Source organism: Macrobrachium nipponense, chromosome 30, assembly GCF_015104395.2.
Source record: "Macrobrachium nipponense isolate FS-2020 chromosome 30, ASM1510439v2, whole genome shotgun sequence".
In the NCBI taxonomy this organism is placed as follows: Eukaryota; Metazoa; Arthropoda; class Malacostraca; order Decapoda; family Palaemonidae; genus Macrobrachium; species Macrobrachium nipponense.
Window position 1 is genome coordinate 34,125,817 of NC_087218.1, and position 26,870 is coordinate 34,152,686.

General features: G+C 39.1%; 2 protein-coding genes across 7 annotated transcripts in view; one reads left to right on the top strand and one right to left on the bottom strand.

Annotated features, from left to right (window-relative positions):
* Positions 1–26,870, bottom strand: part of LOC135202419 (cysteine and histidine-rich domain-containing protein morgana-like) — a 262,246-nt gene that overhangs the window by 230,676 nt on the left and 4,700 nt on the right. The window contains exon 1 of one of the 3 annotated variants that reach the window (XM_064231810.1): positions 484–671. The exons of 1 other annotated variant lie outside the window; for it this stretch is intronic. In XM_064231810.1, coding sequence (XP_064087880.1) covers positions 484–550 — 67 coding nt within the window. In that variant the 5' untranslated portion in view covers positions 551–671. Of the gene's footprint in view, positions 1–363; positions 386–483; positions 672–26,870 lie in introns of those variants that run through there. One more of the 3 variants, XM_064231812.1, reaches the window with a different exon arrangement.
* The window catches only part of LOC135202420 (SPRY domain-containing SOCS box protein 3-like), a 41,294-nt gene continuing 16,591 nt past the window's right edge, over positions 2,168–26,870 (top strand). For 2 of the 4 annotated variants that reach the window (XR_010311735.1, XR_010311734.1), the window contains exon 1: positions 2,168–2,717. Coding sequence is in view for 2 of the 4 variants with exons in the window: in XM_064231813.1 (XP_064087883.1) it covers positions 22,409–23,212 (804 nt within the window). In the remaining 2 variants the exon portion in view is untranslated. Of the gene's footprint in view, positions 2,718–8,949; positions 8,995–22,368; positions 24,204–26,870 lie in introns of those variants that run through there. The other 2 variants (XM_064231813.1, XM_064231814.1) reach the window with 2 other exon arrangements.

Here is a 26,870-nt window from a genome sequence, read left to right on the forward strand (position 1 = left end):
ATTCTTGTTTTACCAATTAAACATCGAGTGAATAAGACCCGGCCAGCGTGATGATGGTGGATCATCCGTGATTGTTTACTCTGTTTGCACTGCACGTGGCTAGACATTCATTAACCTCTGTTTAATCTTAAAATAGGACCTTAATTTCCAACTTTGGAGAAAATACCTAAGTAGGTATGACCCCAAGCATAGGATACTTTAACCCAATCCTCACTTTATCCAGTAGCTAGGTAGCTGAGACTTTGGTTACCCCGCAGGAGTTTAATTTCTATTCAAGGGCCTTTCATAAAACTGGAAGGGTTGACAAATATACATATTGAACAAAAAGGTCCCTAAAATAAAGAATCATGCGAGATGGACTACCTAAAATCCCCTAGAGTGTTTCCTAGCTAGGTAATAGGGCTAGGAGCTGCAACTAGCCCTACTACCCAGATGCGTGATCTCTCACAGCAAGGTTAGGTTAAGACTTCCTTCCTAACTTACCCGAGGGATTGTCTTCGGGATTGAATTTCTGGCCGCATCCCTTATTATAGCACTGCACTTGAGTCATTATACTGACGCGAAAATACTATAAAGGGGGCTAAAGTTTTACGAATAAGTTTCAACAGTTGAGCGGCATGTGTTGTAGCCGTGGACGTCCTGAGATCATTAGGTTACGAACAGATCAACAGAACGAAAACACTGTCACTAGCGTTCAGGTTCCTGCTTTTGGCTTGGATATGGACAGTTGGACTGCCCTTGGTGGTGTTGCAATCCTCTATTCATGTTGTTCAGGGAAAAATATAAAAATGATTATAAAACTCTTATTTATAAGAAATACTCGTATACATATATATAAAACACAACTACATACATATCTTAATTAATGAAGTAGAAGTACTAGCCACGATAAGAACGATATGTCCGAAAGCGGCAACTTATTCTTGCCAGAATATTCCATGAATGGAGTATTCTGCTGAGAACCATATATAAATATTATTATGCAGAGAATATATATCAACGTTGAATACTTTATTAAGATGAAATAACAAATAAATAACGTTATATGGAAACGGTAGCACTAACGGAGTATTCTTCATGCAAAAGACGGTTAGGAAAGGAAACATCTTGAACGTACCAGAACAAAAGGAAATTGGAGGAATTTGAAAGAAAAAATCGAAAGAACCGTCGGAATTTTGCACGGAGTCAGTAAACTATAACTAGTAATTGAATATTTCTGGAAATAAAACTTATAGAATACAATGTGCAAAGAATTAGAGGCAGAGTGCGAAAAGCTAAGTACTTATGGAAGAAATATAACTTCTGACGCCACTTCAAGTGTTAAGTGATAAAGAAATATCTAAAAAGTATTAATTAGCCGTCAAAAATAATGATAAGATTTGGATGTGTACATATTTGCGGGATAGTGATTGAACCAGAGGGAATGGGGAATTCGTGGGAAGGGGAGGGGGCAGGCTTATGGGTTGGAGCATGCAAAGTTTATACGTAGAGTTTATTGCCTGAACATTATATTGTAATAAAACGCGGGAAAATAAACTAACATACATTGCATATCATTATTACCATTATCAAGCTCAACCCTGTATATTCATTTATTTCCAGTTATATATTTAAAATGTAGTATTTCTTTCAAAGGGCGACATTAAAGGAAAGATAAGGCTACCAAACTTCCCATAGCATTTTTTTTTTATTCTTGACTCCTTAGCTGTTCGCTAGCTCCGTCAAAGATTGTCTATTTTTAATATTTGTCCCAACATACTTGCAATTTAAAAGCCACGTCTGTCTTTAAGAGAATAATTTTGATTTGTCACAATGAAGGGCCTCACTGTCAGTATGCGGCATAGTATGACAATTCATGAGGAAATAAACAATTATTCTCTTTTTTTTTTTTTTACTATTCTGGTAGACATGAGGGAAATGACGTGAAGATTATAATCAAATTCCCCGTCACTCAAACGGCCATTGTTCAGGTATGTATATAATTTAAAGGCAGTTTTTAATCTAGATGATCGTAAATGTCATCGTCGTTCACTCTGCACTAGGAGTTTATTTTATTAGGAGCATATAATGATTCTCATAGCATCGCGATCTGGGACCCGCTGTCCCTTTAAAGAATCGTGAAACAGATGCAGCATCGACCTAAACCCCTCACTGAGCTTGGCCGAGCGGGAGGAGTAGGTGAGGAGGCAGGCAGCTGCTATCATCTGATCGATAAACTTATATAGCGAATAGCGTTCACGATTTCCCCTTTTAAGTTGATGTCACGCTTTCGTTTCGTAACCTCAGGATCTTTAATTAAACGGCAGGTAATTGATGTCATTAATCTCTCGACAGGGGCACCCAAACACCTCGAGTTAAGTTGCCTAAACGTTATTTAAAGTTAGGAGGGAAGGAAGGTTTCCGCGGACTGGCTAACTGGCAACGCCTTCCCCTCGTCGTCAGTCAGCTGTTGGGGCGCTGCACCAGACCCAGGAAATTTCCCTTTAACCGAACGGTGACAATTCGTACCGGAGGGAGAGAGTGAGAAAGCAGTAAACCTCTCCCGAGGCTTCGTCGTTAAACTCCCATGTGATCAAGTGCCAAAAGCTCGCCAGCCGTTGGTGGGTGGGGCGAACGCCCCCTACTATATGCCACAGTTCCAAGCAAACCGTCGCCCAGGTCAATGGAAACCTAGGCCCACCTGAATGACTGGCTGTCAATTCGAGGCATGTTTTAAGGTGAGTCAAGTCGTTCCGTGATCGAACTGCGTCCTGAAGATGAATAATAATCTCTCTGTCGGTAATAAACGTTGGCGTCTGTGTTCAAGGAAGTCTCATTACGCAACGGGAGGGCTATCGATTGCGTAGTTTGACGAACCCCCTTGCTTTTGGGATTCATGTGTTGTGTTACCTTTGGGATATGTCACCGTTATTTTTAGTCTCGCGCTAGAATCTGCGTACCGAGCGTCTATGCGGCGTTTGAGAGTGCTGGAGTCGTGACACGCAAACGGAGTTGATTACATTCTTATGCTTGCCGGTGTATGCGAACAGAATCGCTTAGAGAGAGAGAGAGAGAGAGAGAGAGAGAGAGAGAGAGAGAGAGAGAGAGAGAGAGAGAGAGAGAGAGAGACTTAAGCATGAACTTAGTCTCCTCGAAAAGTTTCATGGATAAGCTTGCATGTTTTTGTTGTTTATCAATATTTATGTTGATTCAAGCAAACTCGCTACACAAACAGCTAAGATCAACATGTGAGGGCGAGAAGTCACGAAATTTTGCGTTATTCTAATTACAGGGACGATTTAATATCCACTTCTTCAACCTCTCCCCCCAACCCCAAATCTTCCTAAACCAGACAAATGACAGCGGTATGCACGCAAAATTTGCCAGCGATTGTCAGGTATTGATACAGAAATTCAAGAGCATTTTAAAAAACATATAGTTTCTTAAGCGCTCCTTAAAGATTGTTCATCCAACTTCCTTAATAATTTAGGCGATAACACGTTCATTTTAAGATATAAACGAAACGTCGATCCCAAGATAAAATATTATGAAAATGCTGATTGCAAGCATATCAACATGACATTAAAAATCACAATTCCTTTGATTGCAGGTAAGAAGAAGATTTACCCAGAATAAGAAGCTTACGTTCCTTTACCTGTGCGTGCCTCAGGTGTGGTTCAAATACTTGAAAGATCATTCAAGGGACAGCCCTTATACCTATGCTTCTCGCAATAGCAAGAGAGAGAGAGAGAGAGAGAGAGAGAGAGAGAGAGAGTTTGCGTTCGGTAGAGGAAGTGGACATTCTTTGCAAAAAGGAAATTTTATTTTCTGTGTTTATGTACTGTACAGTGATGTTCAAATCTAATGCGACATGGTTCATTTTGTATCGTTCAGAATCTCAGACTCGACGTGACGTTGCCAAGTAGTGTTAAACTTTTTTTTTCTAATGTTATGTGTCGACAAATTTGCGAATTCACAGCTAGCACCATTATACTGATGGTTATGTAAATATGATCCGTTTATGCATTGGTATAATTCATAATTCGTGCGATTTGAACTTATTTTTTTTTTCACATTGCTAAGTTCAAAGTACGGTGTGATAACGTTAGCGGTACCGTCAATGACTGCACGCTTAGTCCTGTTTGCTTTTGGTATATAATTCACTGTTTCATAAGTTAACTTGAAGTGCAAGAATATGTAGATAACATCTTTGCTTTCTGGCCAGAAATTGTTAATAGAGAGTTGTGAATGCTACGTGTAAAGTAAAGAAATCTAATACACCTAAGCTTAGGAACAAAATCTTGGCTTTAACAAAAGAATAATTGCATAGGCGAATATTTGAGAGCAAGCCATCATTTTTTTAAGCGCTTAAAAAGTATAAAAATACTCTTATTTATATTTGGATTTTCAAATCCAAACATTTCTCTAACAGATATAAAATAAATGCTTTCAAAATAATTTCATTGTTGCTGCTCATGTTACACCAGGTGGTTCAGTGGCACTGCCACTCTAATGGTTGTCACACATGCTCCACTCACATGTTGATATAAATGGGCCCATTCTACTTTTGTATTTACATTTTAACAGTTGAATAGGACAATTTCAAATTTTATTGTTGCTTTGGAAGCAATATTAATAAAATAAATTTTGTTCATTTTTTTATTCAACAATTGAAGTGAGGTTTGGTGACGACTTCGTTTTGATCGATTGCATCGGTGATGTGTGGACGAAAGTTTTGAAAATGTTTCATAAGTGTTTTTTTTTCTTAAATCTGGCTACACGTGAGATTTTCTGACACTTTTGAAATAGATGACAGATTTCACTCTTATGAATCATATAATGGCCTTATTGTATGCAATAATTGTGGTTTTGCTCTGAAATAACAGATAAGTATAGAGCATATTAGTTGCCAGTTAGTGAATTTTGACCGAAGTGCTATGCAGTCAAGTAGCATTAAAGAGAGAAGAGAGAGAGAGAGAGAGAGAGAGAGAGAGAGAGAGGAGAGAGAGAGAGAATGGAATAGAATAGAATTTAGTAGGAAAAAGGCTACGTCTGATACCATGGTATAATCTCAGGTAGAGTTTGATAATAGCTTCCGTGTGAACAACGAAGTATAGTCTGGGTGGGGCCAGCACGCGCGTTCTAGTAGGTAACTCGAAACATCAAATAAGTCTGAGCACACGTGAGTGATATATCATCCAGTGATATATAAATCTATCACAATGTTAAATTGATATTGACTGGAACAGAAACTAAATGTGTTCTCTCTCTCTTATCGGTATTTAGTAAATATATTGAAAAATCTTAACAGGCTTATGAATTTTTTATCATATCCACAGCGAGTTACGAAGCGACGAATTCGTTTACTAAAGATTTTTTGTCCAAATATACCTTTTTAATGTCCATCGGTCATTGGAATATAGCTGTCTTGAAAAATTTGGTTGTAAATACGATTCTAATCTATTTTGACGTTAGTATCTACTTCACTTGTTCAACTATGGTCTTGTTTTTTGTCATCTTACAAAATAAGCGTAAAATAGATAACATTTAATCAGTATTATACAATATTCACAGTAATACCAATTTAATCTATGATATATGTTTGCACGCTTGCTAATCAGGTCAAATGGTTGTATTAAAGTTTAACGCTATCTGTTAATTAACTTCGTAATAAATAAACTGCCAATAACAATTTTAGTTTTCAAATGAATGTCCAGGATTCGATTTTAAGAGACCCGGAGCAGTCCAAGCACACAGATCAACTGAGCCACTCTGTAGGCCTATGCATCTATGTATACATATACGTTAGTTTCATAGTCCGATTTTCCTAGACCATACCCTTTTGAGTTTCGTTCTTGGACTGCTTCGTAGCCTGCAATATGACACACTTAATCTATTGTTTAAGCACATCTACTGAGAGTGAGGTTTGAGAGCTGAGAAAAATAGAGGTTTTTATGAATTGAAAGGCGAACCGCCAAGTTATATTTACATTAGTAACCTACGTCCCCACCTCTCTCTCTCTCAGACATGCTCTTTGTTTTGTTTCATGTACAGCCCTCAACAGAGATGATTCCCTCTCTGGCGGGCCCTTGTACGTTTCCTAAATAATTTGATACTTATATTTTATAATTGTCTATCAGTATTGTAGCTCCAGAAGAATAGGGGAGTCTTTAGTTCTTTTGTAAATTTGTTTTCTTCTCGTATGATCTTCATTTCAGGCAGTATTTTGTTGTAAAGTCTTGGTGCGCAAAGTTCAAATGCTCTCTCACGTGACTTACAGTTTGTTTGTTTGTATGGTGTTTTAACGTTGCATGGAACCAGTGGTTATTCAGTAACGGGATCAACGGCTTTACGTGACTTCCGAACCACGTCGAGAGTGAACTATCACCAGAAATACACATCTCTCACTCCTCAATGGAATGGCCGGGAATCGAACCCGCGACCACCGAGGTGAGAAACAAACACCAAACCAACCACGCCACTGAGGAGGCGCTTGTTCCAGGCTCAAATAGGCTATATGCTTCACTTGCATGTCTGATCACAATATTCATTTAAGTTCTGAGAAACGTAAGTAGTTTCTTAGATATTTTGGTTCACCTTAATTTAGTGCTTTAAAGACTGAAAGATGTATTTTATAGGCTATTCTTGCTTTTACTGGGAGCCAATGTAGCTCGATTAGTGCCGGGGATAATTATTCTGTCACGGTAAAGTAACCCTTTTATTAATCTGGCGGCTCTGTTTTGTACTCCTTGCAATTTTCTTAGTAGGTAGTTAGGAGGGCCGTAGTATAGGTTATAACATTGCAGTAGTCAAGCCTCGTATTTGGTTACAAATTGCTGTTTTCAGAGGATCTTCGTTCAAGTATTTTCTAATAAATGCCATGTTTCTAATATGGTAGTTACAGATTTTTACAAGAAGAAATATATGGTTTTCATCGACAATTTATTCTCAATAAATACTCCTAATTTCCTCACTTCCGCTACAATGTTTATAAATGACGGGCCAATATATCAGATCCAAATAACATACACTCAGTTTTGTCTTCATTGAGCTTTAGTTTCTTCGCCGACATCCATTTTTTTATATCCTCCATTATTGCATCTATTTTACTAATGGCATCTTCTACCGTTTATAACTACCTTGTGCTTGTTTAGGATTCTAGATAATTCAGTTGTGCAAATGCCAAATAGATTTGGACCCAGGACGCTGTCTTGGGGCACTCCTCTAGTTAGACCTTTCTTTCCTGATATCACATTTGATATAACCACTGGAACCTTCCTGTTTTCTAAGTAGCTTTTGTACCATTTGAGTACATCATCGTCAATGCCTACTGCTCTCAGGTTTTCAAGCAGCAGATTGTGTCAAATGCTTCACTTAGGTCGAGCATAACCAGGATACCACATTTTCTACTGGCTATAATCTTTATCATACCATTTGTAATTGCGCACGATGTAATTTCTGTCGAGTGGTTTTTTTTTCTGTAAGCTGACTGATCATCGGGTGTAATGTTGAGTTGTTTCAAGTGTTTCCAAGTTTGTTCGTGAACTGCCGTTTCTATAAGTTTTGATAAGTGCGATAGGTTCGATATTGGCCTATAGAAGCTAAGATTTTCTTTATCACCTTTTCCTTTGTAAGCCGGCTTTATACAAGCGAACTTTTCACTATTTGGGAAGGATGCCCGGACTAAACTCATTTGGACAATATCAAAATAGCTCCCGCTACTTATTAAAGTTTTTTGCCTCTTTTAAGTCGGTTATGGGAAACGGGTCATTTTCATAGTGGTTTTTTATTTTTTTTCTCGTCGTTTTTTCGGTCATTCATGTCCAGTTCTTCGAACTAACTGAATTTGCTATGACTCAATATGATCACCGGGAGATCAGGATGGTCCTTTTCTAAACTGTGACAGATTCTTTCAATTTTTTCTTCAAAGTAGCTTCACAAAGTTATCAGCCAGGATCTTGTGGTCACTGGTTACACCAGGTAGAACCTTTTCTTTCTTAAAGTCCTAATATTTCCGCTAAATTATCGTGGATTTTTTAAGGATTGTCTCTCATTGTAATACGCTTTCTTGGTTTTCATAATTAAGTCGTTGTACTGATTTCTGGCTGCTTTATACAGTGACCAATTTTCATTTCTTATTGATTTTTTCGATCTTTTCCATAGATCTTCCATTTTTCTTTTCCTTTTCTTAGTTTCACATCCATCGCTATTAAACCATTTGGTATTTTCTTTAACTATTATATTCCTTGTCACTTCTGGATATTATCGTTGTAGTCTGATGCTAATAGGCATACTCTTGCTGTAGTCTGTAAAACACCTTACGCGTGCCTGATCACCTGTGAAGGTATCTCTCAAATTACACTTACACTCCTGGCTAGTTTATCGCATTTTTATGCGCTCAACAACAAATTTATTAGCTTTAAAGTTGGTTTTATATCTGTAAGCAGTAGTTTTTTTTTCATTGCAAAGCCTGCCCATATGTTTATAATAAATGCGACTAGTTTATGTAAGAGATATCACGTATTCAGGCTCGACGACGACTAGTATGATAAAACTCCAGTCCAAAGGCCAATGCAGTTGTATCGGTGTTCAAATCAGCCACTAAAACTACCATTAAAACTTGAATATTTCAAGACAATGATGACGGAGTCGCTAATGCTAATCTTACAAACCTCAAACTGAACATGGAGAACTACATGCGTATAGGATACACTGACACATCGCGATTTCATTTCTCAAAAATAGCAACGCCAATAGATTTATTAATCATATTTCACAAGTTATGTTTTGTTGACATTTCCTCCCCAGTCTCTGTCCGTATGACTCAGTTAAATAGCAAATATTTCCATTTTAAAATTTCATTTGCACCTTGCGTCACCTGTTAATCGTATGATAGACTATGTCAACATCAAGATCAATTATCAATTAATCTTGCGTAGAACGAACTTACTATTTCTGATTTCCCGCCCGCCAGCTTGGCATCGCATGGCTGCTCCTCCAGTCTCCAATCCGAAGGTAGTGTCGATTGTGTTGTGTATATGAGAGTTTATGTGTGATGAAAGCGAATGGGTGATTTGGACGTGATGTGATATAATCATTTTATTAGCTAATTATGCATACTTACATATGTACGTGATTTATAGTTAGCAGGTGCTGATCCAGAGATTCTTGAAAGGGAGGCGTGGATTGTCTGTATGCAGCCCCAATAGTTCATCATTATAATGACACGTTTTCACAATTATTAATAATCTTATATAATACTTTATGGATACTATGATATACTTAACTTATTTACAAGGCTCAAGTATATGTATGCAGTTGTCTTCAAGGTCATCTGAATGATTTGCAGCATGTTTTAGCAGTCTTCCCATATGGCTTACAGACATATAGACTCGCGATAGACCTTGTATTATTCCTTAGTTCACTGAGACAATGTAATGTTCAGTACAATTTTGTACACATCTACAATTAACATGCAGAGAAATAAAAAAAAATTCTTCTGTCAGAATCAGCAAAATTATTATTAGACAGTATAAGTGAGTTTGGCAGTTTACTGGAATGGATTCAGAAAAAGTATTCTTTTGGGATTTCCAGATGCATACATATCAAACAATTTGTCACAGTCAAGAGAAATATCTCTGTGTTTGTTTGTTTGTATGGTGTTTTTACGTTGCATGGAACCAGTGGTTATTCAGCAACGGGACCAACGGCTTTGCGTGACTTCCGAACCACGTCGAGAGTGAACTTCTATTACCAGAAATACACATCTCTCACTCCTCAATGGAATGGCCGAGAATCGAACTCCCGACCACCGAGGTGGGACGCCAACACCATACCAACCACGCCACTGAGGCGCTGAATATCTCTGTGTAGTATGTATAATAATGCCAAAGCAACTAATCTGTTTTGGCCCATGGAATTACGATATGGATTCTTTACAAATTTAAGTGTTGAGCTTGAACGTTCAACTGTTGCACTTGTTACAGCAGTTGCAAGCAAAATCCTGAATACTGTGGCTAAGTTAAGAAACATTAAATTGTTACATTTAGGATGACTGATTGTGGTGGCAAGATTATCGGGTCTACTTTCATGATTGACCCACAGTCACTTCCATATTCTCGGCCCAGCATTAAATGAAGAGGCATCTGGCATATCATCTCTGAAGCAATGCATGATATCCTCTATTTCATCATCTTGCATTTTTTCCAAGAGCTTTAGCAAAAGTAATATTGCTTTCACAGAAGCCTTGGCGACATCCCCAAAACGGTCTGTCAGTTCTGTGAAGGTATTGTCAAGAAAGGGAATGAACACATTTCTTTTGAAGACAGATATATACTCATCGTCAACCTTTGATCTGATCTGCTGGAATTCCTCTTTGACTAAGGAAATCTTCTGATAGGCATTAATCAGATCTATTTCGGTTCCCTGAAGCAACCTGGCAAGTGGCTTTGTGAATGGGAATACAAATCTACATGACTGAAATGTTGTAATGCATAATTTCTCAGAAACCTGTTCATTCTGGGAAGTTACTCTCTTTATGCTGCAAGAAGAAGAATATGCCTTCCCAGAAAAGACTTGTTTACCTTTTCGAAAGAAACTTATTCAAGGGAATAGGTAGCAGCTATTCCTTCCAAGAAATTATTTGTCTAAGTACTCCTTTGCAACAAACTATCCAATATAACATTATCATGCACATCTCATATTCTTCAGAAAATATCGTAGATCTACAATGATTTTAATGGCTATTATAAACATTTTCATATAGTAATTATTGCCATAACAAAAACTAAAGAAAACAATTTATTTACTTATGTATGGGCAAACTGGGAATAGTCCAGAAAAAAAATCATTATGGAAATTTAAGTGATATGGCATGATTGCATAGGATTTCGTTCAAAATTTACGAACTGGCAGCTAACATGTACCATACTTATATAATTATTTTAATACGAAAACACGATTATTGCCTACAATAAGGCCATAATATGTTTCATTAGAGTGAAATGTGGCATATATTTCAAAACTTAGAAAATATCATGTGTAGCCAAATTTCGGAAAACAATTACGAAACATTTTCAAAAATTTCGTTCACTCATCGCCGATGCATTTGAGAGAGAGAGAGAGAGAGAGGAGAGAAGAGACGAGAGAGAGAGAGAGAGAGAGAGAGAGAGATAATCAAACCTCAGTTCAAATGTTAAATAAAAAAAAAAACTAAAAATGTTGTCATAACTTTAATATTGCTTCCACTGCAACCATAAAACTTGAAATAGTCCTATTTGATAGGTTTTTCGCATCAACGCTGAACAAAAATGAAAATAAGTAAATACAAAAGCAGAATACATCCACCGATATCAACGGGTGAGCGGATGTGAGTGACGCAACCATTAGAATGGGGCACAACATGAACCGCCTGGTGTAACAGGTCTTCAATGAGTAGCAACAATGAAATTATCTTGAAACCATTATTACATTTTTCAACCAGTTTAAAAATTACAGCTTACTAGCGAATTCGCCTATGCAGTTATTCTTTTGTTAAAACCATGATTTTGTTCCTAGGCCTAGGTGTGTTAGATTTTTACCTACTACAAATATGTTATGCTTAGCATTTACATCTCTATATTAACCATTTCTGGCCAGAAAGCATATAAATTTATCTACACATTCTTGCACTTCAAGTTACTTTATGAATAAATAAATTATACACCAAAAGCGAGCAGATAGACTTTTAAGAAAATCATATTTTAAGCCAGTTAAAAAACTGATCTCATTACATTAATATTAATAGATATTTCGATTAATAGCATCTTCTCTATGTAATTAAAATCATCAACATCTTTTATTCCTTAAAGAATAGGTAATCTCTACAAATAAATTCATTAGTAACAGATTACATCTCAGAAGACTAGATTATTGTTTTAGGCATATAAATCATTTTGCAACGTACAGGCAGCTTAAACACAGCCTAAAACTTCAACATTCAAAGAAAACTTGTTGTAATTCTTATTCCTATTTTGAAAAAATTATGACTATTGGTTTTAATAGGTCTACTGTTAAAATACTGCAGAGGTAGTGACGTCGACCAGACCGAGGAGCATGTTAAACGTGCGGTCATTGACGGTAACGCTAATCTTATCACACCGTGCCTTGTGCTAGGCAATGAACAAAACAAATAATTTCAAATCGCACAGGTTACGAATCATACCTATTCATAAAAGGGACAAAATCTATATATAATCATAGAGTAAATAGTGTTAGCTGTGACCTCGCAATCCATGGTATGGTTCACGTTATTTATATGATGGAAAATTGCCGAACTATGTTGTCCATATCTAACTGATCATTTATGTTGCATAATCTTTCCAAGAGGCATTTTCCAGTGGAACCAAAATATGACTTATCACAGTCCTTACAAGGGATTTCATAAACTCCAATGTTTTTGGAAACTGGTTTTTGCTGAGCATTCATTAAGGATTTCCGTAGTGTATTAGGATAAGTGAAGATAAAAGGGTTCGAGGGGCCTAAGGTTTGTGTGATCTCTTGTAAATTATCCATGTGAGGGATTATGCTTTTGTTTGTGCATTTTTCTTTTTCTTTGTTTACTGTAGGTTTGTAAAAATGCTCTTTGCTTTATGTATGGCTTTTTCAATTGTGTGCTTGTGGTAATTTAACAAGAAGAGTTGATTTCTGATTGTTTCAAGTTCTTTTTAAAGAAAATCTGGGGAGCAAATTCTCAGGGCTCTAAGAAATAAGTTATCTGCTATGCCGAGGTTAACTAAAATGTCATGATAGCAGTAAAAATGTATGTATGAGAGAGAATGTCGCTTTTCTGAAGACAGTGAATTTATAGTTGTTATGACTTCTGATGATTAAGACATCTAAAAGGAGGATTTGGTTATTGTCTTGCCATTCTACTTTGAACTTTATGCTCAGGACCAAGGAATTTAATTTTTGTAGAAAGACATCAAAATTGCCCCACTCGCTTTTCCAGTATGTTAAGATGTCGTCTATGTAACATAGCCAAAACATATCTGCAGTTTTGATAGGATTTATAATTACTGTTTCAAAATACTCCATATATAAGTTTGTTAACACAGGACTCAGCAGACTCTCCATACTGCAACCGAATTTTTGACGGTAAAAGTTATCGCCAAAGGAAAACACGTTATTAGTGACGCATATCTCTATAAGTTGCATTATTTTATTCAATTCTTAGGGGAAGTGGTCAGTAAATGGCTCTAGTTTGTTTTTGAGGAATGCTAATACATCTTTTATGGGTATTTTGTGAAAGGGAGTCTATGTCTAGGCTGAGAAGTTTTACGTTATGTACCGGGATATTTGCCGACCTAAATTTGTTGCAAAAGTCTTCTGTATGTTTTATATAACAAAGGGAAAAAGTTCCTGAAAAGGGGGATAGTAACTGTACTAACCATTTAGAGATTTTGCAGTTAAAAGCTCCAGCACACGAGATTATGGGACGGAAGGGAATTTTATCTTTGTGAGTTTTGGGGAGGCCATAGAAATAAGGTAATTTGGGAATGATTGTTTAAAATTTTTCCAAAATTTCTAAATTTTTCTTACTTTTACCGATGTTTCTAATTTTTCTGAAGAAATTTATTGGGACATTATAGCTCAAGTTTTTTGTTAATTTCTCATAGGTAGTTGTATCATTTAAAAGTTCACTGATCTTTTCTGTGTAGAAACTTATGGCCATTAATACAATTTTACCGTCTTTATCTGATCTGGTGATTATAACGTAATTGTTTGCGGAATGAGTTCATACCAACATGACTCTTTTAGGCAGGGGTGTGTGTTGTTGTGTCTGGCTTGGATGTTTAGAAGAATTCCCTTATGACATTATTTCGTCTTTCTTGTAATCGTTGTTAGCAATGAATTTATCAAATGTTACCAGGAAGTCAAGTTTGTGTTTTTTATCAGGTTTAAGGGCAAATGACAAACCTAAGTTCTAGACAATGGATTGGTTATTAGTTAAAGGGCACGTGGATAAGTTCATAACTTTGTTTTGTTGACCTAAATGGTCCCAAATACTACTTTCAATTAATGAATTAAGTTTACGAATAAGATGTCTTTACCCATTAATTACGATCATGTACTGCATCTATCAATGCAGCTAGTCTCATGTATATATTTGTATGTACAATTTGTCTGGCCTTTTCGCCAGTATACTTTTTATCATTGTATGTAAATTATGTCTCTTGTTATTGTTATTTAATTGACTGTTAACAAACACAAATTGCTCTCACTCAGCAAGCGGGTCGCAAGACCTGGGGTCGGGCACCACATTTCCGTCTGCACGCTGCTGTGAACTCTTGCCCAGGTAATAAATCAGTCAGTACCCAGTTCTATCTTCTTTTAACTCACAACTTGTGACCAGAGGAGCGATGGTAAACACAGTGGTTTTGGGTTCGCCATTAACAGACTCACTAAGGCAGCTTTACCGTCAGAAGTTTTAAACGGAACCATACGTCGACAAAGTCTAGACCTCTCAACACTCCTTCCTCGGAAAACACTCACGCCACTAACAGACTAAATACGGTGTAGCTTCTCCAGGTATGTTCTGGCGTTCTCGAACAGTTTGGCCCTGCCATTTACGATTCACGTCGACTGTATTCAGAGGTCATTAACGGAACCACATGGCATATAGTTTTGACTTCTGACGAGCTCCAAACACCATTAACGGACTGAATACAGCGCTTATTTCGCGTTTTGGTGCGATTCAGAATGCCAGACACTGAAGGTAGAAAGTCGTTCCGAGGACACACAGATCCTCTGCATGCCCCTCTCGCCTTCAAAAGCAGCAATACCCCAGGTGATGAAATTGCCACTGTTCTTGCAGAAAAATACTGCATCATGGTTCCTACGGGCAGACATACATTTTCATGTAGCTAAAATCATGGAAATCAAATCAGACGTCACCATGACAACGCTGCCGGAGGAGGTCTTCAACAGAATCACACCATGGTTGGACTTGTAGCTGGGAAAAGTCAAGTATGAAGACCTATGAAAGAAACTCATTGACACCTACACCATGCCCGTCCCAGAGAGAGCCCAATGCACCCTTGACCTGATGAACCAGCCCCTGGGAGACACATCACCCAGGGATGCCTGGGGTGAACTACGAGGTCTCCTGATGCTGCTGGGGTTCGACTTAGACAGAAGGAGGAGGTAGATCAGTTTGTCTCGGGAAATATTCCTGCAGCACCTACCACAGGAGGTGAGGGCACAAATCATGAAAGCAGACACGCTCTCGATGGACGAATTGGTGAGCATCACACACAAACTCCATGAGGCCACCAAGGCCTCCAAGTACACTGCAACACCTGCAGCCTGGTAACAGAAGAAGCCGAGGAGGGGGACACGAATATGGTATACTGGAAGAAGGCGCCGCTGCAGCAGCAGAAGATGAGGACAAATCCACCCTGGCATTACTTCCATTGAAGGTTCGGAAAGGACACCAAGAATTGCAGAGCCCCATGTTCTGTTACAAAAAACTAGGAAGGCGGCCACCCATAACAGCAGTGGCCACAAACATTAGGGAATCCCAGCCAGCAGGATTCTTCATCCATGACGCCATATCAGGATGACGGATGATAGACGTGGAGGCTATGCAGTCGGTATTTCTGCTGTCAGGGGAGGACTGCGACTGCACGTCTGGCACTGCAGCTGCACTAGTGGCCACAAATGGAAGCCCCATTTACTGCTACGGAAGTCGGACCCGCAGAATAAATATGAATAGTCCTTCGTCATCACAGATGTCAAGTTTCCCTTACTAGGCACCGATTTCCTTGCACAACACGGATTTCTGGTAGACGTCAGCCGAAACGCTTGTTGGATACTGGAACCTGCCACTCCCAACTGCTCTCTGACAGACCGGGAATGCCTGCTGTATGCTCCATCTCATCGAACAAATACAGCTCCCTCCTGCACAAATTCCCAGATGTCTTCAAACCAGAACTGCGTCAGGTGTCAGGTACCCAGGTAAAGCAAGGCATCCAGCACCATATTGCCACTGTAGGCCCGCCGACATACAACAAGTTGTGCCGCCTGCCGCCCAAGTAACTCCAGGATGCTAAAAAAGCATTCACCTAGATGTAAAGGATGGGTATCTGCAAAAAGGCATCGAGTCCATGGGCATCCCCCCTCCACATGGTCAAGAAACCAGATGGTTCCTGGAGGCCCTGTGGGGACTATCATCGGCTGAACCTAGTGACAACACTGGACCACTATCATCTGCCAAACATGCAGGACCTTACAGGGGCCCTGTACGGGGCCAAGATATTCACAAAAATTGATTTGTTCAGGTCCTATCTTCAGGTGCAAGTACATCCCGGCGACATTCCGATGACAGCCATCATCACGCCATTTGGGACATATATCTTCTCCTACTCCACTTTCAGCCTCAGGAATGCCAGAGTCACATTCCAACGCTTGATGGACAGCATCTTGAGGGACCTACCTTTCTGCATATGCTATATGGACGGCATCCTGATCTTCTTCACGTCCCCGGAGGAGCACCTGAGTCACGTCTGGGCTGTGTTGAAATGCCTTCAGGAGAACGGATTGATCGTCAGATTCGACAAATGTACCTTCGCAGGGGAGAAGGTAGACTTCCTGGGACATGAGGTCTGTCCAATAGGTGTGTGCCCCATGGCCTCCAAGGTGGAATTTGTGAAGGATTTTCCAACACCAAAAACGATCAAGTCCCTGCAGGAGTTCCTCGGCATGGTCAACTACTACCGACAATTCGTGCCGGACATCACCTGCATCATGTATCCCCTAACCGGAGTGCTGAAGGGGAAGCCAAAAGCACTGACTTGGGAAGTCCCGCAGCAGAAGGCATTCGAACAGACAAAGGCAGGTCTCGCCAAAGCCACCACCGTAACATATCAAGACCCCACCGCCACCCTGAGACTTACCACAGCCACCACCGTAACATATCAAGACCCCACTGCCACCCTGAGACTTATCACAAACGCCAGCAACATCGCTGGAACAGATAATAGACAGTTCCCCCAACCGCTTGTGTTTTTTAGCTCCAAGTTAAAGCTGCTGGAGACCCACTACAGTGCATTTGACAGGGAACTGCTGGCAATCTACCAAGGTGTGTGGCACTTCGCATACTTCTTGGATGGCAGCCCATTCACCATCCTAACAGACCACAAGCCATTGGTACATGCAATGGGTGAAGAACTGCATACTGTGCCAGACAAGTAAGATCACCTGGTACACAGAATCAGGCATCAAAGACTTACCTCAACCATGGCGGCATTTCGGGCACATCCACATAGACGTCATGGGACCTCTACCGGAATCAGGGCGCCAGATACCTCCTGACAGTCATAGACCGCTTCACAAGATGGCCAGAAGCAACCCCAATGGTAGAAGCATCAACAAACGCCTGTGCCAGACGATTTAACTACAGACAGGGACCCGGCATTCTTGTCGGAACTCTAGGTCTCCCTGGCATGCCTGATGGGGACAACACTCCACAGTATGATGGCATACAACCCTGCGGCCAATGGTATGGTGGAAAGGACCCACCGTATATTAAAAGCAGCTCTGATGGCACTTTGTACAGACGAGAATTGGAGGGCACAGGTGCCCGGGGTCCTGCTGGGTCTCCACAACGCACCAAGGGCAAATGGCAAGGAATCTCCCACAGAAAAAGTCTACGGCGAAGCATTGGCCGTAACTAGAGAATTCTTCCCCATGGAGCTGGATGACCCTTCCAAGACTAAGAGAAATTGCAAAGAAGTTCGCACCATACTGGAAAACTTTCGCGGACAGGACACTTAACTTCAGCCCAGGAGGCCTGAAAACCTGTACACACGTCTTCATGAGGAACAACACCCACTGCTCACTCCTGACCAGACCATACAGAGGACCATACCGAGTTGCCAGTAGAACATCCAAGGCCTACCTCGTCAACATCCATGTGTGGGAAGACTGGATATCTATCGAAAGGTTAAAGCCAGCTTTCCTAATGGACAGCGGAACCCAGAAGGGAACCGGCAGACATCCCAGAATTCCTCCACAAAACAAGGCCTCGGATGAAGAAAACGGCATCCTGAAATGAGGTCGAGGACGTCCCGAGGGCTGCACTAAGGATGCGCTCCGCCCGGCAAAACCGCTGGAAGCTGCCCCACAACTGCAGATATCAAGAACTCAGGGTCGGCTCCTGCTCCCAAGAAGGTACCTTGATCAACATTCAACAGATCTTCCAATCATTATTTCATAATAATTATCTATCTTTGTGGGGGAGTACTTGTAAAGACATCTTCTTTGCCCATTAATTATGATTATGTACCACATCAATCAGTATAGCAAGAATCTCATGTATATATTTGTATGTAGAATTTCCTGGCCTTTTTGCCAATATATATATTTTATCACTGGATGTCATTATGTCTCTTATTATTGTTATTTGAGTGACTGTTATCAAACACAAATTGCTCTCACTCAGTGCACAGGTCAGACCTGGGGTCAGGCACCATGTTTCCATCCACACACTTCTATGTATACCCTTTGCCCAAGTAATAAATCAGTCAGTACCCAGTTCTGTCTTCTTTGACCTTACATAATGAATAACTATTGGGAGCAATTGCGTCGATACAAATGGAGGATAGATACTTATATGTGGGCTCTGACGTGACGAGAAGGAGGTTGTGCGCCTGACTATTGGTTTTTCAGTGCGTGTGGATGTCATCTTTTGTATTCTTGATTCTTTCTTCAAGGAACATCCTGAGACATGGTGGAAAGAGATCCGATGTTGTTGTCCATTTATGGAAACCATACATTTTTGGGAGCACTTGTTCCTTCAAACATTCTTCAAAGAAGTCTTTCTGATTTTTTAGGAGGAAAAACTTTATTATATTCTTCTCAAATCGACGGTAAGCCGGCTTCACCTCGGGCTGGTGCCGGAGAATCCAAGATAAGCGAGGAAAGTTCATGATGGGCTTCAATGTAAATAAATTCTTCTGTCAAAACAGGATACGTCTCAAGTATAAAAGGCCCATTAAAACACACTGTTTTGAAGCTAAGGACTATATTTCAGTGGACTTACTTCTACCCTTATCAAGCAGTGAATGACAGAAACTAACAAAAAACTTGAGCCATAATGTCCCAATAAATTTCTTCAGAAAAATTAGAAACATCGGTAAAAGTAAGAAAAATTTAGAAATTTTGGAAAAATTTTAAAAAATCAATCCCAGATTACCTTATTTCTATGGCCTCCCCAAAACTCACAAAGACAACATCCCCTTCCGTCCCATAATCTCGTGTGCTGGAGCTTTTAACTACAGAATTTCAAAATGGTTAGCACAGTTACTATCCCCCTTTTCAGGAACTTTTTCCCTTTATCATATAAAGCATACAGAAGACTTTTGCAACAAATTTAGGTCGGCAAATGTCACGAAACATAACGTAAAGCTTCTCAGCCTAGACATAGACTCCCTTTCACGAAAGAACCCATAAAAGATCTATTAGCTGACCACTTCCCCTTAGAATTGAATAAAATAATACAACTTATAGAGCTATGCATCACTAATAACGTTTTTTCCTTTGGTAATAACTTTTACCGTCAACAATTTGGTTGCTGTATGGAGAGTCGCTGAGTCCTTTGTTAACAAACTTATATATGGAGTATTTTGAAACAGTAATTATAAATCCTATCAAAACTGCAGATATGTTTTGGCTTTGTTATATAGACGACATCTTAACATACTGGAAAAGTGAATGGAACAATTTTGATGTCTTTCTACAGAAATTAAGTTCCTTGGTCCAGAGCATAAAGTTCAAAAAGAATGGCAAGACAATAACCAAATCCCCCTTTTAGATGTCTTAATCATCAGAAGACATAACAACTATAAATTTACTGTCTTCAGGAAAGCGATATTCTCACTCTCATACATACATTTTTACAGCTATAGACATTTCAGTTAAATGGCATAAAATTCAAAGTAGAATGGCAAGACAATAACTAAATCCCCCTTTTAGATGTCTTAATCATCAGAAGTCATAACAACTATAAATTCACTGTCTTCAGGAAAGCGACATTCTCACTCTCATACATACATTTTTACAGCTATTATGACATTTCAGTTAAACTCGGCATAGCAGGTAACTTATTTCTTAGAGATTTGAGAATTTGCCCCCCAGATTTTCTTAACAGAGAGCTTGAAACAATCAGAAAACAACTTATCTTGTTAAAATACCCCAAGCACATGACAAAAAAATAGCCGTACATAAAACAAAGCATTTTTTTTTACAAAGCAAAGAGCATTTTTTACAAAGCCACGGAAAACAAAGAAAAGGTAAAATTCACAAAAAAAAATCATAATCCCTCCTGGGGATAATTTATGGGAGATCACACAAACCTTAGGCCACCCCAATCCATTGTCTTCACTTATCTGAATACATTGGGGAAATCCTTAATTAACGTTCAGCAGAAACCAGTTTCTAAAGAATTAGGAGTCTATGAAATCACCTGTAGGGATTGTGATAGTTAGTCATACTATAGATTCATAGGAAAATCTCTCTCGGAAAGATTAACTCAACAAAAGTGCTCAGTTAGATATGGATAACATAGTTCGGCAATTTTCCATCATATAAATAACATGAACATAGCATGGATTGGAACTCACCCTGAATTTTATGTAAAAGCAGCTGTCGCTACAAATGTCAGGGGGTAGTATCTTCACTGATAAAACAAGATAATAGGATCAACCTTTCAATGGAATCTGGGACTCTGACCATATTTACAATATCTTCCTTAAGGCAACGATGAAGTGGATCAAGACAATTGACAGAACCAATATATTTAGGAAATGTAACTTCTTCTGTCATTCATAACTTGATAAGGGTGGGAGTCAGTCCACCGAAATATAGTCCTTAGCTTTAAACCACAGTGTTTTTACAGTCCTTTTATACTTTCTATACATACTACATATATACTAATAATTATTATATAATATAATTAATATATATCTATATATATATAAATATAATATAAAACAACTGAAGAGGCAAAACAGCTCAAAACTTTGGGTTTCTTTATTGTTGCCAACGCTTCAAAACAGTGGTATTATTTTCTAAGCTAAAACAGGAAAAACAAAAACATATAAGTTACAAACTTGTCCAGCAAGATTAACATAAATCATCAGATACAATAAACACAAAAACAACTAAAAACACACAAAGTGTTAAAAACTAAGTAACAAAAGATTTAAGACAAACTATACAACCTGAGGTTGGGTTGCTTAAAGTTTTGCTGTGCGAGAAAGAGTCGAGATAAACCTGGGAAGGAGAAGAGTGGATGGTCTAAGGAATGTAAAATGGAGCTGCTGAAGTGTTGTTATCAAATTTTAAGGTTGGAAAAAAATGCTTAATGGCCAGGGATTCGAGTATAAGGAGGTGGTTTTCATTAGTGCTCGATACAATGATCTTGAAATCATCGCAGTTAATTTTGCATTTGCAAATTTGTGCATGTTTTCTAATATTTGAAAGCACAGGACTAAGAAAGCTTCATCAGTGTGTGGTAACTAATGTGATCCACATCGCACTTTGAGCCCTAACTTTCAAATATTAGAAATCATACACAAATATGCCAATGCAAAATTAACTATGATGATTTTAAAACCTCCTCCCTATAATCGAATCCTTGGTCATTAAACACCCTTTTCCAACCTTAAATAACAACACTACAGCAGTTCCATTTCACAGTCCTTAGACCATCCCCACTTCTCCTTCCCCGGTTCATCTCGACTCTTTCTCGCACAGCAAATCTTTCAGCAACCCAACCTCTGGTTGTATGGTTTGTCTTTATTCTTTTATTACTAAGATTTTAATATATTGTGTGTTTTAGTTGTTTTTGTGCTTATTTTATGTGATGTTAATCTTGCTGGACAAATTTGTAACATACGTTTTTGGTTTTTCTGTTTTAGACCACTGTCTTGAAACGTTGGCAACAATAAAGAAACCAATTGTTCTCAGCTGTTTTGCTTCTTCACCTGTTATACGATGGGGACTAGACTTGACCTCTTATTGGATGATATATATATATATATATATATATATATATATATATATATATATATATATATATATATATATATATATATAAAGTACAGTAACAGAGAACAATGAGCTAAATAAAGGGATCTGTTTTGTATTACTATATTCAGAGGCACTTATGTTAAATAACAAATATTTAGGTGTGTGTGTGTGTACGTAGTTTCATGATTTCAGACGTGGATTTAATAATTTATTTAATCATTAATTCATTTAATCCTTTATTCATTTACTAATTTATTTATTCAATAATTAATGTATTTATTGCCCCTTGTAAACAGATGGATTCCTTTCCATTCGTAGGATTGCTGGCGCGAGTGACACAAAGTCCTATTATGCTGCCATGACCCATGACGAGAATTCGAAGGAGGGGACGCTCGCATCTCAGAACAGGATCCCCAGCCAGTACAAGGAAGTCTCCCACCCGCCACTCCGCCACGGATGCAACGCCTGGTGGCGGTGGAGCCAGCACCACAAGAGCCACGAGGTCCGCCTCTACGCGAGAACTGCCCTCTTCCACCCAAACTGGTCGCATGGCACGGCGGCCGTCAGGGGCACTCACGAAATCAACGGCGGCCTCCACTACTGGGAAGTGCATGTGTCGCAGCGTCTCTTCGGCACAGCCGTCATGTTCGGCGTGTGCACGTCCTCTGCCCGGCTGCACGCCGACACCTTCGTCAGTCTCATTGGGGAGGACGAGTTCGGCTGGGGGCTCTCCCACAAGGGCCTGCTCTGGCACAACGGGATATGGCGAAAGTACACTGAACCCTTCAGGGAGAACCGAGCCACGACCATCGGTGTTCTCTTTGACGGGGAACGTGGGATCCTTGGCTTCTTCAAGGACTCACGCTGGTTAGGCGTCGCCTTCACCGGGCTGGACGCTGTGACGGAGCCGCTGTACCCCGTCATAGCATCGACAGCTGCCAAGACTGAATTGAGTTTGGGTGTGACGAGGAGAGGGTGGTTGGGTTTGCAGGACAGGGCGCGCCATGCCCTGCTCTCCGCTCTGCCTCAACCGCACATGCTCTATACTTTGCCACTGCCCCCCGCCCTTCGCCATTACCTTGAGGATGACCTTCCACCGTCGCAAGCCAACGGGCGTAGTCCACTATTGTCACTAACCAACCAGCCTGCGGTGCCCTCCTGACATCAGCGTCTGCCCTCGGAGAGACGCCAAGAATCCGGCAGCAAGGCAGAGCAAAGTTCGTCCAGTCACGATCACGCATCGTTACAAGCAGACGATACTTAAGCAAATTATCGTAGGCGATACTACTGTAAATACTACGACCCTTTGTGAATATCAAAGATGTGATGCATGCCCGCCAGTTTTGTAAATAATTCACCGGTCAATTCATTCTGGGGCGTTCTTGTATGTAAGTCGTTAAAAGAACCAAGCTGCATTAAGCATAGTCTAGCAAGATCTAGTCAAGTGGTAGGAACTCGTCCCAAGATGACACGGGATCTCAGTGACAGTGGAATAAAGACGTAAAGAAACTAAGAGCCTTTACAAGACACTGGATGGTCATCGGAAGATTGAAATGACAGCATAATAGTAGAGAACCATCCAATAGATCCTGAGACCAATCTTCCGTGATCAAGGTGTGAAGCTAATTTTCAGTTTAGAGGAAGGTTTTGCTCAAATTAAGCCAGGGTATACCTCGCAAAAGTGTGTACTAACTTTCTGAGAGGCATTAATCCAAGATGGCCGTCTCCAACTTGTGTCAGACCTGTAAAACTTCATATCTTAAGGACTTTTTCTCTTACAAATGCATTATTGGTTTCTAATTATAGATTATTGAGGTCAAGGATTTCACATTCGATGTCAGAATTTAGTTATCTCCAACAGTTTTTGTGTTAGAGAAAGAGTATAAGTATATCAATCTCAATTTTCAACTGAGTTCATGACTGAATGATAGTAAAAATCTTACAACTTTTAGAAAAATAAATTTCATTTAAATTACCACATCATCTACCAGTTCAACATCATAATAATTTGCAACAATATCATTTACTTCCCAAAATTCAAGTAAAAAAATTAAATAAATATGTAGTCTTAGTCTTACAACCAAATCATGTATCATAAATACTGTAATATTATCAAGTTCTAAATCAAATTTCATCTCCCAAGGATTCAGTAAACTAAACTCTGGTATATATATATATATATATCTATATATATATTATATTAATATTACATATATTATATATAGTATATATATAATATATATATATAAATATATAAACAAAAGTAAAGCTAAACATCATAAATGTAATGGATGATTCGACACACTTGAACAACTGACATGATCCATCGTCAGCTTTGTCAGACGGAAGAAAGGGCTTCATTGCTCTTGAAGCCAGCCCAGACTTTCATAAACGCCTGAAAGATCACTCTGAAGTTATTGAGAAACCAGGAAGTCCAATGCCAAAATTCTGGATGGCATTCCTTCAGATGACAGAAATACTCATGATGAATCTTCATGCCACCAGAACAACAAAACTGGGAAGATTTCAAGGGAACACTAGGTTTGGTGCTACCTTGCATGATGAGTTATGGCAATGACAAATATGGAAGATGGATGATAGAATATTGGTTAGAAATCACCAACCTCCCAGAAGAGATAGTAGCATATATGAGAGAGGGATTATTTGAGTTCATTACAGAAAATACATACTCATGTTTACCTCTTGATCTCTGGATGATGATTTTGAATAAAGGCTCAAAATTATAAGTAGAATGGCTCAAAACATTGAAGACTGAAAAGAAATTGTTGAAAGACTGCAGAAATGTTCATTCCATCAACCGTGTGAGGTCATCAATGCATAACATTGCCAACAGTATTGCCTCAGACTTGCAACACAGAGAGAACACAAAAAGCCAGAATCAAATAAGATGAACAAGTGGTACAGGACATTGATAGGCGCATGACTGAGTTTGGGTGTGATACAGTTGACGTTGACAATCCAAATTGAAGGTCACTTCATTCTAGGATGCTGCATCTCAGCTCTTATTGAAGACTTTGAAAAGCGCATGCAGATGCAGATGGCAAAAAACTCTTCCAAGACTTCTGCAATGATCGAATGAAGAGCAACAAAAAAATCAGTTCCACTCAACCATCCATCGCAATCGTAGACGTCATTTCAGCAATGCACCTGTTGGAACAGAAGGTAAACAGAAACAGGTCGTGATATCTGAGGCCATGGGAAACAAAGCCATGACAACTGTCATATTTTTCGCAGAGGCTGACAGTGAGAAGTTTTTGATCTTGTTGAGGTTATGAACTATCGTGTCAAAGACGAATATTTGCCAGTATTCAACATAAATGTAACTATAAGAAACACTCAAAAAATGAAAATTGTTGGAAAGCTTTGATATGCAAATCCAGCAGAATATATCGCTATTTTGAGCATGGGATTCATGTGGCACTTGACAGCACCAACTATAGAAAGAAGACCGACTGTCAGCGATCACATGGAAGAAGCTTCACATGGCGAGTTTATGTTTGCAGAGTATTTTCAATCATCATGGCTAGACACAAGTATGCGTGTGCATCCCAGATTGTTCTGGTGAATGATCGATCGTTATAATTTACCTCATTCAATAAAAGATGCTGAAAGGAATCTGAGGTCCAGCAAGTCTGAGTGCCCTAAAAACATTTTCATCAAAGCTCTTGGCAAATTTCCATCGTCTAACGCTCCTTCAAACCTTCTGATAAGCAACTGCAAAAATTCCTGCAAAATGAATTTTGTACGCTCTCAAGACAATAAATATCCAGGTATCAAGTTCTTTTATTCTTTGGCTTCACGTTGTGCCATACTATCAGAACAAAGCAGAGAGCAGGAATTTGAATGCTAACACGCTGAAGAAGATACAACTACTCCAAGATCAGACTTTCTGGAAAGCAGCAGACAACAGTTGTGATAGAAGCTGAGGACACAGACATTCTTGTCGTGGCGGCATGTGTTGCACATGCTCTGGAATGCAAGCAAGATATCTTAGACCGTAGAGTGCTGTGCTCAGATGAGGTAGCAAAGATCATAGTCCCACTTCACGTCTACAGTGGTTGTGGCACATCAGCTTTTTTTTTTTTTTTTTTTTTTTTTTTGTTTTTTTTTTTTTTTTTTTTTTGGCCATGGAAAAACAACATTGTATGACAAAGTATGCTCGTCCAAACAAGCCCGCCAGTGGCTACAAAAATTGTTCATTGTCTGCCTATGATGCAAGGCCTGAAAGATGATGCCATGTCCATCTTTACCATAAGTTATACATATAATGAGAAACAGTAGATCCCTCGGGGAGGCCCGAGCAAGAAAATGGAAACCGATGAGACATCCGTAAGTCAACGGTTAGACTTCCACCAGATAGTTACAGTCATCATGATAAATGGTTTGGTTGTGAGATTATATTATTTAAATTTTTTACTTAAATTTTGGGAAATTAATGGTATTGATGTGAAATATCATGATCCTGAACGGGTAGATGATGTGATAATTTAAATAAATGTTGGAAGATTTTTACTATCGATTTAGTCATGAACTCAGTTGAAAGTTGAGATTGATATACGCTTTTTCTAACAATTAAAGCTGTTAGAGATAACTTCATTCTAAAATCGAATATGAAATCCTTGACCTCAAAAACCTATAATTAGATACCAATAATGCATTTGAAAGAGAAAGAAAATCCCTTAGAAATGAAGTTTTATAGGTTTGACATAAGCCCGAGGCGGCCATCTTGGGTTTGTGCCCCTCCAAAATTGGGTCCGCATTTTTGCCAAGTAGTACTATTCCCCGGCCCAATTTGAGCA